General features: G+C 40.0%; 1 protein-coding gene across 1 annotated transcript; it reads left to right on the forward strand.

Annotated features, from left to right (window-relative positions):
• The first annotated feature begins 13,930 nt into the window (after positions 1 to 13,930).
• On the forward strand, positions 13,931 to 14,818 carry LOC129403283 (GTPase IMAP family member 7-like). The gene has a single exon (XM_055129925.1). The coding sequence runs from the start codon at positions 13,931 to 13,933 to the stop codon at positions 14,816 to 14,818; it is 888 nt and encodes a 295-aa protein (XP_054985900.1).
• The last annotated feature ends 249 nt before the right edge of the window (positions 14,819 to 15,067 follow it).

A 15,067-nucleotide genomic window follows, 5' to 3' on the forward strand; every position in this document is an offset into this window, starting at 1 on the left:
CCTCCAGGGTATATATTCACAGAAGTCGTCTTTTGGGGCCAAATGGAATATCAATTTCGAGTTATTGTTTTACAAAAAGACTGGACCCGATGGCATTCCCACCAACAGTAAATCAGAGTTCCTTTCTACCTGCATCCATACCATCACTTATTGTTCTTCATCATTTTTATGTGCACCAGTCTCATGTGACATGATATCTCACTATTGTTTTCATTTGTATCTTCCTGATGATTAGGGATGTAGAACATTTTTATGTGCATTTGAATTTCTTCTTTGAGAAATTTTCTGTTCATTTCTTCTCCCAATTTGTTGATGGAGTTGGATGTCTTATAAAGTTCTACCGGTGCCTTATGTATGTATCTTTAAATTAACTCATTGTCAAAGTATTGTTGAATAAATAATTTTCCCACTCTGTGTGCTATCTTTTTATCTTGTTCACCGCTTGTTTTGCGGTACAGAAGTTCTTAGTTAAATGTAGTTCCACTTGTTTAACTTTGCTTCGACTTGCTAGATCAGTGATGTTTCCTTTTGGAAGATGCTTTTAGCTTCAGTGTCATGGAGGGTTTTGCCTACGTTTTCCTCCATGTAACTTATAGACTCAGCTAAATGTTAAAGTCTTTAACCCATTTTATTTTTTAATTTTTTTAATTTATTTTTTACAATTTTTGTACATTTTATTTTCATAAAGTAGTTCACAATAGTTCATTACAGATAGTATTCTCATACCCCCCATATCCAGTGAGCATCTTCCCACCACAGTAAGAGGGAAGTGTGTGAATGTTGTTGGTTTTATTCTGGGGACATTTAAGCCCATATACAAGCAAGTATGTAAAAACCAAACACATGTGTGCTGCTTTAGGTACATCAGTGGGCTAGAGTATAAGAGGTTGCACATTGAGGCCGCATGTTCCAGGAAATACTACATCACTCGCTTCCTGGATCTTTGTTTCATAGTCTCTGGATCATGGCCTTTGATGAGATTACATGGCACCGGGGCAGTTTGTGGGAGTGACTGCTAAGCAACTGGAAAATTGGGGATTTGGGTGGAGGAGGCCCAGTCCTGATTCGTGAGGCTTGGAGATCTCAACCATGGGTCCCACATACCTGGGTTCCTCTGCTGGTTATTTCATCTTTAATCCATTTTTATCTGACTTTTGTCCAGGGTGTTAAAGGTCTGAGTTCATTTTTCTTTACATGTAACTGCCTAGTTTTCCAAGCACCATTTGTTTTTTGTTTAAATATTTATTTTTTTTATTAAATCACTGTGAGGTACAGTTACAGAGCTCTCATGATTAAGTTTCAGTCAAGCAATAATCTAACATCCATCCTACCACCAGTGTTCATTTTCCACCACCAATGTTCCCAGTATCCCTCCCCACCCATTCCATCCCTCCCCCTTCTTCTATGGCAGACAATTTCCCTTTTACTGTCTCTCTACTTTTGGACATTATGGTTTGCACTACATATACCAAGAGGCCATGATGTTTGGTCCTTAGTCTACTTTCAGCACATATCTCCTAAACCCGATCTATCTCTCCAACAATCATTGACTTAGTGATCTCTTCTCTATTCCAGCTGTCTTCTCTCCCAGCTCATAAGACAGGCTTCCAACCATGGAACAATCTTCCTGGCCCTTGTCTCTACTGTCCTTGGGTGTTAGGCTCATATTATGTTATTTTATATTCATCAAATGAGTACAGTACTTCTATGTCTGTACCTCTCTTTCTGAGTAATTTCACTTAGCATAATACTCTCCATTGATACTTATAAGTGAATGTCATGAATTTATCTTTCCTCACCGCTGTGTATGATTCCATTGTGTAAATCGGTAGTACTGTAGCTTAGTTGGTCACCAGCACCATTTATTGAAGAAACTTTCTTTGCTCTGCTCAATATTGCTTAATCCTCCATCATATATTTGAGTTTCTGTATCAGAATATTCATGTCTATTTCACTGATCTACCAGTCTGGTCTCTTTTTATTCCAATATCATGCTGCTTTAGTTATTAATGCTCTGTAGTTAATGAGAGGAATATGAATGAGGAAGGTGATTCTTCTGATCTTCTTTTTCTAAAAGATTGCTTCAGCTATTTCTAGGGGCTTATTGTTCCATATGAAATTTCAGGAAAGTTTGATACATTTTAAAAATTATGGTGAATATTCCTTTTTCAATTTTATTTTATTTTTATAAAGTTGTTCACAATAATTGATTACATTTAATATTTTAACACGGATCCCACCACATTACACCTTCCCACCACCATATTTTGAATGCTTCCATGCTGAACCCCAAACCCTGCTCCCAAAGCAGAACCAAAATAATTTATTTTGTATTGCTTGTTATAAATAATCCACTAAAATGACCCAAAAAAGTTTTCTTAGAGAAAAGTGTGTAAAGATTGTTGCATTTTGCCCAGGAGAATTAAGTCCCCTATGAGAGATCACTAACATGTTATTAAAGATTGAGTCTTGTGTGCTTTTTATATATGTGTATATTATATACATACATATATATGTATATGTATATAAATATATAAATGTATATATTTACCTCTTGGACTGGTTGTCTTCTACTTTAAACCCTATCAAATGTGGGGGCTGGAGCGATAGCACAGCGGGTAGGGCGTTTGCCTTGCACGCGGCCGACCCGAGTTCGAATCCCAGCATCCCATATGGTCCCCTGAGCACCGCTAGGGGTAATTCCTGAGTGCAGAGCCAGGAGTAACCCCTGTGCATCGCCAGGTGTGACCCAAAAAGAAAAAAAAAAAAAAAAAAAAACCTATCAAATGTGGTCTGCTACTTTGAAATATCAGTGATATAAAGTAAGAGATGTTGCTCATGGGTGAGGGTGAGGCTTGTCTGGGCATGTACAAGCAGCCTTCAGCATGGAGGAAATTGAGTTCTGGAGGCATTTGGACTCCAAGAGGGGCTTCGTTGGGGCGGGGGTGGGAACGGGGGTGGGAACCCCCCACAGCCCCACCCAAGTTGCCCTAGATGAGACAGCCTAGCAAGGAGTCTGGAGGCATATCTATGGAGTGTTATTCTATGCTCTCTTCTAAGAGATTTATTTTTGAGTTTCTCATTCAATAAAAATAAAAAAGTGTCAGAATCACAGCTTGTTGATGCTAGGTCATTAGTGACAGAGGAAATCAGAATTCTAGGAACCTCATTCCCCCCAATATTAAGCAGAGAAGAGCTTAGTCTCAGAGAATTCACCATATGGGTTGAGGGCTTGAGGTGCTTTGTTCAAGAATAAACTTTCCTAAAGCAAATACATTTGTGAATCCCCCCTCATGAATTTTTGTCTCTGAAGTCCTGAGAGAAAAGGAAGAGGTGGCAGTCCTGTGCAACAATGGTCAACAGTCCAGCACAAAGATCAGGAACAATGCAGGGGAGTGAGGGAAAGGGTTTTGTATATGTTAGGTTCACAGAGACATCAGCTACTGCTCTGCAGAGGTGCTCACTCCAGTTATACCTGAGGAAATGGAAGTAAGTCTCTAACGTCACACTTGAAATTGTTTTGAAAGATTTGTTTTCTATTACATTTTCATGAAACACAAGATAGCTTTCTATTGATATAAATATTATGATACAACATAAGAAAACTAGAAGTACGTGTTATTTAATACTGAGTAAAATCAGACAATGTTTAAAAATAATTGATAGGGTCTGGAGCAATAGCACAGCAGGTAGGGTGTTTGCCTTGCACATACGCAACCCAGGTTCGATTTCCGGCATCCCATATGGTCCCCTGAGCACCGCCTGGAGTAGTTCATGAGTGCAAGAGCCAGTAGTAACCGCTGTGCATCACTGGGTGTGACCCTAAAAAGAAAAAAAAATTACATTCATCAAAAATATATTTATATTGCTTACAAATTTCTGGATGAGAGATAGTTTAGGAGGGAAGGGGATTAGTTTGACAGGATGTTGTATGTTATTTTTTTATTGTGAAACATGATTTTTTATTATTGGAAAATAAACAATAAAGATCAGGTAGTAAATAATATACAAGAAAAGCACTTTTTATTAATACACTAGTCAATATTTAAAATAATTTAAAAAGTGTTTAGAATTCCTAGAATGCACAACTACAAATAGTCTCTAATTCTTCATCACCAATATACTAAAGGAGTAGCAGACACATTGGATGGGATGTAAACTAACCAATCTTGATTAAGAAAATATTATCACACAAGGCCTACCCTGTAACAACATGTTAGTAATCTCTTACACAAGGGCTTAATAGTTCCAGGGTGAGATACAACAATCTTCACACTCTTTTTCTAAGGTCATCAAAAAATGACCTTCTCTGATCATTTTTAGTGAATTATTCATTACAAGTAACATAAGAGGCCTCGGCTCGGGGCTTCTCCTGAAGCCACTGCCTGGCACCTTTCCGCCGCCGCCGTCGGATCCTGACCAATCTCCATCCTGCAGGTAAACAGGCAATCCCTTGGAGAGCCTGCCTCAGCGCGGAGAAGCCCCCTCCCCGCCCCCTGCCCGCCTCGGCTCGGGGCTTCTCCTGAAGACCCTGCCTGGCACCTTTCCACCGCCGCCGTCGGATCCTGACAAATCTCCATCCTGCAGTCCTCTGTCAAAGGAGCATAGCGCAAAATCTTCAGTTGAGGCTCCTCCCAAGCTAATGAGAGCTCCAGACAGTAAAGCCCATAACAACATGAAGAAACAGAGAAAATCCCCACCACCAGTAGAGAACCAAGAAAACATCTCACTAACCTCACCAGCGACCTCCCAGAAACACATCCTCCTCTCAGATAAAGAATTCAGAGATGAAATTGTGAGGATGGTTCACGAACTCAACACAACTATGGAAAGAACATCCAATAAATTAAGGGAGGATATGGATGCAGCGTTGGAACGCTCCACCAAGATAATCCAGGAAGAAATGAGAGCAGAAATTTCAAAGCTACGAACACAAGTCACACAACTAAAAGAATCAGTAGATGAAATGAAAAACTCCGTAGGAGCCCTCAGTAGTAGAATGACTACAGCCGAAGACAGAATCAGTGAGCTTGAAGATGAGCTGCACAAAGCATATAGGCAACAACAAATAATGGCAAAAGACCTCAAACTGGCTCTAGAGCAAGTTAGAGTCCTAGGGGATGACCTCAGGAGAAACAACATAAGAATCATGGGAGTGCCGGAACCACACGGAACCAATCCCAATGAAAAAAACACCATTAAAGACATCATTGCTAAAAAATTCCCAGAGCTAGAGAATGCGGACATCCAGATACAAGGAGTCCGAAGGGTGCCAGCTAAAAGGGACCCAACTAGAAAATCCCCAAGTCATATCATAGTCAGAATGAGGGATGCCGTGGATAGAGACACAGTACTGCAAGCAGCAAGATCAAAGAAGGAGATCATATACAAAGGCGCACCCCTCAGATTCACAGCAGACCTATCAGAAGAAACCCTCCAAGCCCGAAGACAATGGTGGGATATAGTGAAAAAACTTCATGAAATGAATGCTTCACCAAGAATACTCTACCCGGCTAAACTCTCAGTTAAACTTGAAGGAACCATACACTATTTCATGGACAAGCAACAGCTCAGGAACTTCATAGACTAGAGACCAAACTTAAAAGAAGGACACAAAGGGCTACTATAAGACAAGGAAAAAGACCTATAAGAACAACAAACCCTACAGAAAAATGACACAAAATCCCATGACAATAATTTCTCTTAATGTTAACAGGCTAAATGCACCAATCAAGAGGCACAGAGTGGCAAAATGGATTCGGAAACTAAACCCAACTTTCTGCTGCCTACAAGAAACACATCTGAATAGTCAGAACAAACACAGACTCAAAATCAAAGGATGGAAAACAATCCTGCAAGCAAACAGCCCCCTCAAAAAAAAGGCGGGGGTGGCCATACTAGTATCTGATAGCATAGATTTCAGGCTGAAAAAGATCAGAAGGGACAGCAAAGGTCATTTTATATTCATCAAGGGATATGTACAACAGGAAGAAATCACACTATTAAACGTATACGCACCTAATGAACGACCAGCTAAATACTTAAAAGAACTCCTAACAGAATTTAAGGAGGACATAACTAGCACCACGATAGTAGTTGGAGATTTCAACACTGCCTTATCACCTCTGGATAGATCGACAAGAACAACACTCAGCAAGGAAACGATGGCCCTGAAGGAAGAAATGGAGGAGACAGGGCTAATAGACCTATACAGGGCTATATACCCCCAAAAGAAAGAATACACATTCTTTTCCAGGGCGCACGGAACATTTTCCAAAATAGACCATGTTCTGGGCCACAAGCTATACCTTCATAGAATTGGGAAGATAGAAATTGTATCAACTATCTTTTCAGACCATGATGCACTGAAGATGGAAGTTAATCATGCACAGACGCGGAGGACCAAATCAAACACTTGGAAGTTAAACAACTCACTATTGAAAAATGAGTAGGTCACGGAGGAAATCAAGAAAGAAATTAAGAGATACCTCGAAACAAATGAGAATGAAGACACAAGCTACCAGAACCTATGGGACGCGGCTAAAGCTGTGTTAAGGGGAAAATTTATAGCTCTGCAAGCCTTCCTCAGAAAGGAAGAAAGGGCCTATATAGATAGCTTGACTTCGCAGCTCAAGATCTTAGAAGAGGACCAGCAAAAGGAACCCAAACCAGATCGAAGGAAAGAAATAATAAAACTTAGAGCAGAAATTAACGATATGGAAACCCGAAAAACAATCCGTAAAATCAATGAAACAAAGAGCTGGTTCTTCGAGAAAATAAATAAGATTGATAAACCGCTAGCAAGACTCACAAAGAAAGAAAAAGAGAAAACCCTAATAAACCGAATCAGAAATGAAAAGGAAGACATCACAACAGAAACCAAGGAGATTCAAAGGATCATCAGAGACTACTTTGAAAGTCTGTATGCCACGAAGCAAGAGAACCTAAAAGAAATGGACGAATTCCTTGACTCCTACAATCTCCCAAGACTGAGCCAAGAAGATGTGAAATACCTCAATAGGCCCATAAATATCAAGGAAATCAAAACTGTAATCAAAAGTCTCCCCAAAAACAAAAGCCCAGGTCCAGACGGATGCACTGGCGAATTCTTCCAAACATTTAAAGAAGACTTGTTGCCAGTTCTCCACAAGCTTTTCCAGGAAATTGAAAAGACAGGAACCCTTCCGAACAGTTTCTACGAGGCACATATCTCCCTAATACCAAAAGCAAACAAAGACACCACTAACAAAGAAAACTATAGACCAATATCCTTGATGAACACCGATTCGAAGATCCTCAACAAAATACTAGCAAATAGAATCCAACAACTCATCAAAAATATCATACACCATGACCAAGTGGGATTCATCCCGGGGATGCAAGGATGGTTTAACATTCGGAAATCAATCAACATAATCCATCAATCAACAAAAGTAAAGATAAAAACCATATGATCATATCAATAGATGCAGAGAAAGCATTTGGCAAGATCCAATACATATTCATGATAAAAACTCTCACCAAAATGGGTTTTGGAGGAACTTTTCTCAAGATAGTCAAAGCCATCTACCACGAACCTAGGGCAAGCATTGTCATCAATGGAGAAAAACTAAGGGCTTTTCCTTTAAGATCGGGGACAAGACAAGGATGCCCACTCTCACCACTTCTCTTTAATATAGTATTGGAAGTATTAGCAATAGCCATCAGGCAAGAAAAAGATATTAAGAGGATTCAGATCGGAAAGGAAGAAATCAAGCTCTCACTATTCGCAGACGATATGATGCTATACCTAGAGAAACCTAAAAGCTCTAGTAAGAAACTCTTAGAAACAATTGACCTATACAGTAAAGTCGCAGGCTATAAAATAAATACCCAAAAGTCCATGGCCTTCCTATATGCAAACAATGAGACAGAGGAAAGGGACATGAAAAAAGCAATCCCATTCAAAATTGTGCCCCAGAAAATCAAATATCTTGGAATCAGCTTAACTAAAGAAGTAAAGGACCTCTACAAAGAAAACTATATAACTCTACTCCATGAAATAAAAGAGGACATGAGGAAATGGAAACATATCCCCTGCTCATGGATAGGGAGAATAAACATTGTCAAAATGGCAATACTCCCAAAAGCATTATACAGATTTAACGCGAACCCTATAGGGATACCCATGACATTCTTCAAAGAAGCGGAGCAAGCAATCCTGAAATTTATATGGAACAATAAACGCCCACGGATAGCTAAAACAATTCTTGGGAAAAAGATGATGGGAGGCATCACCCTCCCCAACCTTAAACTCTACTACAAAGCGGTAACAATTAAAACAGCATGGTACTGGAACAAAGGCAGAGCTGCAGACCAATGGAACAGGGTGGAATATCCCCACACACAACCTCAAATGTATAATCATCTAATCTTTGATAAAGGAGCAAGAGATGTGAAGTGGAGCAAGGAAAGTCTCTTTAACAAATGGTGCTGGCACAACTGGACAATCACATGCAAAAAAATGGGCTTAGAACTCGACCTGACACCATGCACAAAAGTCAGATCAAAATAGATTAAAGACCTCAACATCAGACCACAAACCATAAGGTACATTGAAGACAAGGTCGGCAAAACCCTCCAGGATATTGAAGATAAAGGTATCTTCAAAGATGACACGGAACTAAGCAATCAAGTAAAAACAGAGATCAACAAATGGGACTCCATTAAACTAAAAAGCTTCTGCACCGCAAAAGATACAGTGACCAGAATACAAAGACTATCTACAGAATGGGAAAGTATATTTACACAATACCCATCAGATAAGGGGTTGATATCAAGGGTATATAAAGCACTGGTTGAACTCTACAAGAAGAAATCATCCAACCCCATCAAAAAATGGGGCGAAGAAATGAACAGAAACTTTACCAAGGAAGAGATACGAATGGTCAAAAGGCACATGAAAAAGTGCTCTATATCACTAGTCGTCAGAGAGATGCAGATCAAAACAACCATGAGATACCACCTCACACCACAGAGACTAGCACACATCCAAAAGAACAAAAGCAACCGCTGTTGGAGAGGATGTGGGGAGAAAGGGACCCTTCTACACTGCTGGTGGGAATGCCGGCTAGTTCAGCCCTTTTGGAAAACAGTATGGATGATTCTCAAAAAATTAGACATGCAGCTCCCATTTGACCCAGCAATACCACTGCTGGGAATATATTCCAGAAAAGCCAAAAAGTATAGTCGAAGTGACATATGCACTTATATGTTCACCGCAGCACTGTTTACAATAGCCAGAATCTGGAAAAAACCCCAGTGCCCTGGAACAGATGACTGGTTGAAGAAACTCTGGTACATCTATACAATGGAATACTATGCAGCTGTTAGAAAAAATGAGGTCATGACGTTTGCATATAAGTGGATCACATGGAAAGTATCATGCTAAGTGAAATGAGTCAGAAAGAGAGAGACAGACATAGAAAGATTGCACTCATCTGTGGAATATAGAATAATAGACTATAAGACTAACGCCCAAGAATAGTAGAAATAAGTACCAGGAGATTGTTTCCATGGCTTGGAGGCTGGTCTCTCATTCTGGGTAACTCAGGGAAGGGACCACCATGTAAAATGTGGTTGGAGGTCATGTGGGGGAAGGTTGAGGCGGGCGGAATACAGACTTGAGACTGAACACAATGGCCACTCAACACCTCTATTGCAAACCACAACACCTAATCAGAGAGAGAGAACAAAAGGGAATTCCCTGCCATAGTGGCAGGGTGGGGTGGGGGGAGACGGGTCTGGGGAGGGGGGGAGGGATGTTGGGTTTACGGGTGGTGGAGAATGGGCACTGGTGAAGGGATGGGTTATTGAACTTTGTATGGGGGAAGCATGAGCACAAAGATGTATGGATCTGTAACTGTACCCTCACGATGACTCTCTAATTAAAAATAAACTAATAAAAAAATTTAAAAAAAAACAAGTAACATAAGATAAATTATTTAGGGCCTGCTATGGGGCAGACTTTGGGTGGTGGTTAGGAATACTGGAAATAATGGTGGTGGGAAGGAGCAATGATGTTGGGATTGGTGTTGGAATATTGAAAGTAATAAATCATGAACAACTTTATCAAAATAAAAATATAATAAAAAATAAAATAAAATATTTTTGTCACAAATTGAATGTTATTTATTTTAAACATTCTTAAATGTCTTTCCCCAACATCATTTTTTAGGACATAGGGTACATCCGACCCCACTACAATATTGAAGACAGCATCCACGTCCCCCACTACCAGCGTTGGGCACTCACACTTGTATCACTTTGCCCTGAACCCCACCTTCCAACACCACCAAGTTTGTTTTTAGTGAGATCTTCCATTTAAGTCTTAAGTCCTGTCTTTATTATCCAATATATGAAATACACAGGGAAGGCAAGGTAAGAGAATGTTGTAATTTACATTTCCACAATGTGCAAATATTACTTTTTGTCCTCTCTTGATGAATTTTTATTCTAACATGGATTCAATATGTAAAGGAACAAACATGATAACCTCTCAGTATCTATATTGCAAACCATAATGCCCCAAAGCAGAGGGATTTGGGCGGGGATAAGAAAGAGAGAGAGAGAGAGGGACAGACAGAAGGATAGTGCCTGCCATAGAGACAGGCTTGGGGGGTGGGTGGGAGGAAACTGGGGACACTGGTAGTGGGAAATATACACCGGTGCAGGGATGGGTGTGGGAACTCTGTATGACCGAAATATGATCTAGGTTTAACTCATTTTCCTGACCCTGACCTGGAATCAGTACTTGCTCCTAAGAGCTTGAGTAAATTTTTGGGAAATGGCATTTGAAGATTACTAGGGATGTACATTGTTACTGGGATCTCTGCTTTAAGCCTTTTTAAAAAATTTCACACACACACACACACACACACACACAAACAGACTACTTAAGAATTTTTGAAGACTTTTTTCTTACATATTTTCTAGTGATGGGCAACAGAACCATTACATTTTAATGCTTTTGAAGCAATCCATAACTCAAAATATTATTACCTTTTCTCATTTGCTTTTAATTTTTACTAGAATTCTATGGAATTCTTCTTGTGTAATTATGCAAACTACACAATTCCAAAATCAAACTAGCTCCAGTTTCCATTCTTGAACTTTCCTAACCACCTCTTACCATCAGAATAACTTTATTTTCTCTCACAGTGTTGGTATATTATTTTTTTATATTTATAGTACCTGCCTAAAAAATTTCCTTTATTGATTTGAGCTAGAAAACATTCTTTCTAGTTTATAATTTATGTTTTGCTTATTGTGCTTTTGCCACATTACATTTTTTATAATTTGATATAATCCAAATTATAAGCTTCCTAATTATCTATATCATATTTTAGAAATACTTCCTCATACCCAAGTTACCAAAATTTTCCCTTTGTTTCTTCTCTTATTTATATGGAGTCATTTTTACATTTTACGTTCAAATCCATTTAGGGTTTGAAAGGAAAGAGGAAGTTCACACAATTTTTTGGAGTTCTCTGGCCACACTTGGTGGTGCTCAGACCTTCCTCATAGCTCTGTGCTCAGGGATCACTCCTGGAGGGCCCAGGGGACCATACAGGGTGCTGGGGATCCAGCCCAGGTCCACTGTGTGCCAGGCAAATGCCCTCCCTGCTGTCCTATGACTCTGGCTCCTTCCCACAATTTCCCCTTTTATTCATGGTTAGAGGTGTCTGGTGAATCTTGTTTCCTGCAGATGTGCATTGCTGCCCCAGTGAATGTAAGTGTAACACAATTGGGTAGAATCAAACAGAAATAAACATGGGAAAAGCAATTTATTATATTTCTGACTTTCAGTCTCTCTTCTTGAAGCATCAGCAACTTGCTGCTTTACTGAGAAAAATGAGAATGCCTTATTGTCAGCATCTAGTTTTTCTTCACTGCGCTTCTTTTTCTTGACTGTCCAAATTGATTTATATTATTCCTCATGTATTTTGTACGAGACTGTGTAGCTTCTGAAAAAAGTACACAATTTTTAACTTGCATATTTATAAAATTTTATAGAGAACTGTTGATTGATCCTATGTATAAATTTTATTGTGATTTACACAAAAACATATTAAACTGATTTGGCTCAATTTTCTTTTCTTTTCTTTTTCTTTTTTAAATTGAATCACTGTGAGGTACAGTTACAAAACTTTCATGTTTGAGTTCAGTCATACGATGATAGAACACCCAACCCTCCACCGGTGCACATTTTCTACCACAATGTCCCCAGTATCCCTCTTGCCCCCATCCCAGTCCTCTCCCTGCCTCTATGGCAGACAATTTACCCAAAACTCTATACTTTGGGGCATTATGATTTGCTGGAATTTTCCCACTACCATTCAAACCTGCCTGCCAGGGGGCAGGTGCTAGATAATTTATTTTTTTATTGCTTATTATGAACATCACGAGAGGTTGTGTAGCCGCAAAAGCTGCCGTGCACTTCTGAAATTCTAAACATGTAAATGGTTGGGGTCCAGAGACATCTTTGTAGAAAGCTAATCCATTTTGAGACTCATTTTGGAGTCTCTGAATCAAGTCCGTTGATGCGCTGAGATGGTGCCCAGAGACAGTGACAGCCAAGACCCCAAGTGGGTGGGGAGATGGAGAAGGATGGCCGGTTTCCACTGTGCCATGTGGCCTGGAGTCTTAGTTCTGGAACCCACTTACCTGGGTTTTGCTTCTGGAAGCTCATGGCCGTCGGGGTTTCATCTGGAGTAGGCGGAGAGGACACACCCGCTCCATCTGAGGAGCCCAGGTGGAATTGGCTCGGTATGGGCTCCAGAGATATCTCTGGTGAGCTGCTGTCTTCCGGGATTCACTGCTATGTCTCTGGATCAAGGCTGTTGATGCTCTGAGATGGTGCCTGGAGCTCAATTTTATTTTCTGATCTAGGTAATCTAGGTAATTTTAATTTTAATAATCTAAGTTATTAAAATCAATTAATGGAATGCATTGTGTTATAAAATTTTCCAATATGAATCACCCTACTGTTTTTGAACTAGATTACAGTGAAGAAAGTTGAATGAATTTTTAGTCTAACAATTTTCAATGATTTTTTCGATGGGACCTCCCGAGAGTTGCTCAGTAGGCCTGGGTACCTCACTGATGCTCTGGACTAACTGGGCTGGTGGTTCAGTGCATACGCTCAAGGATGCGACACTGTCTGGGCTCTCAGTACAGAGGCTGCTCCTGGCCACAGTGGCTTGCTCAGCTCCACAGTCCAGGGCTGCACCTGGCAGTGTTTGTGGTGCCAGGAACCAAACTGCTGTACTCTCTCCTGGCCCTTAGGGATTTTTTGGGTATCATTATTGAGCATGAGACATGTGTGTGTCTCCTGGTTGGTAAAAACTTGTCTAACTTTGGGGATCAATAATTCACAACTTCACAGAATGTGTGGGATGTCTTTCTTAGTTTTCATTTGATCAATAAGGTGGCATTGAAATGATCAGTTATTTAGTGGCTTAAATAAGTTTCCCATGAAAATATCTGGATTAAAAAAGTTTTGTGGAAAATTTTGTTAGCTACTTTTTTCTTGGGGGGGGGGTTGGTTGTGCTGGGGGAAGTGTTAACCCTGGCTCTATGCACAGAACTTCAGTGACCACATGTGATGTCAGGGATCAAACCCTAGTCAGACACATACAAAGAAAACACTTTACTGTACTATCTCTTGAGCCCCTACTTTATTACATTTTTTCATAGTTATTGACCAGTGCCTTACTTTTATCTTTACTGGGATCAATGCATATTAGAGACAATTTTGGGAAATTTTCAGGAAAGAAAATAAGTTAGAAAAGGGGATGATTGAATTTTCATCTTCCAAGATGGACCATTTTTATCTCTCCTTCTATTGTTCAGGTCAAGTGATGTTTAGGTGCAACACCTGCCGTGGACCATGGATGACTCTCTGTTGGACGACCATCAATCCAACGCCCTGAGGATTGTCCTCATCGGGAAAACCGGATGTGGTAAAAGCGCCACAGCCAACACCATTCTTGGGGAAGACAAATTTGTTTCAACAATATCTTCCAACTCTATTACCAAGAAATGCCACAAAGCTTTCGTGCAATGGAAAGATAAGGACATTCTCGTCGTGGACACCCCGGGACTCTTTGACACCAAGGAGAAGCTGGACACCACCTGCAGGGAGATCAGCAGGTGCATCATCTTCTCCTCCCCGGGCCCTCACGCCATCATCCTGGTGCTGAGCCTGGGCCGCTACACTGAGGAAGAGCAGAAAGTCTTTGCCATGGTCAAGGCTCTCTTTGGGGAGTCGGTCACCAGGCACATGATCGTCGTGTTCACCCGCAAAGACGAGTTAGAGGACAGAAGCCTACCTGACTTCATAGATGAAGCTGACGTGAGCCTAAAAAACATGCTCAAGGAGTGTGGGAGCCGCTACTGTGCTTTCAGCAACAAAGCAGCAAAGGCTGAGAAGGAAGCTCAGGTGCAGGAGCTGATGCAGCTGATACAGAAAATGATCCACAACAACACCCACTTCACTGACAACATATACAAGGATGTAGAGGAAAGGCTGAAAAAGATGGCTAGGTCCTTGATAAGAATTTTTGATGATCAATTGAAAAACGAAATTCAACTACTAGAAAAAGAATATGTCAATAAGCCACAGGAAGAAAAGGAGCAAAATATACAATTGCTAAAAGAAAAACATGCTGCTTGTATAAGAAATATAAGGGAGGAAGCTGGGATTAACATATTTCATGATATTTTATATATGATTAGTAACATAGTTTCAAAATTATTTCCTTTTTTAAAGAAGTAACATAATTTTCAGTTTATCTTCTGTTTGTTCTAGAATTAGAGTGAATTTTCTTTAGTGACATGCTTTACTCAATGACCCAATATGAAGTTAATATCCGTAGTAGATTTCTGAGAATAAAGCAACAAAAGGTTGTTGTTGTCTGCATCTATCCTGCATCCTTGAACATTCTACCAAATGTGTATTTTACTGAAGAGATCAATTAATCTAGAAAAGAAGAAATTTAATTTTCCCAAACTCAACAAGACTTCT

The sequence above is a fragment of the Sorex araneus genome, chromosome 1 (genome assembly GCF_027595985.1).
Source record: "Sorex araneus isolate mSorAra2 chromosome 1, mSorAra2.pri, whole genome shotgun sequence".
In the NCBI taxonomy this organism is placed as follows: domain Eukaryota; kingdom Metazoa; phylum Chordata; class Mammalia; order Eulipotyphla; family Soricidae; genus Sorex; species Sorex araneus.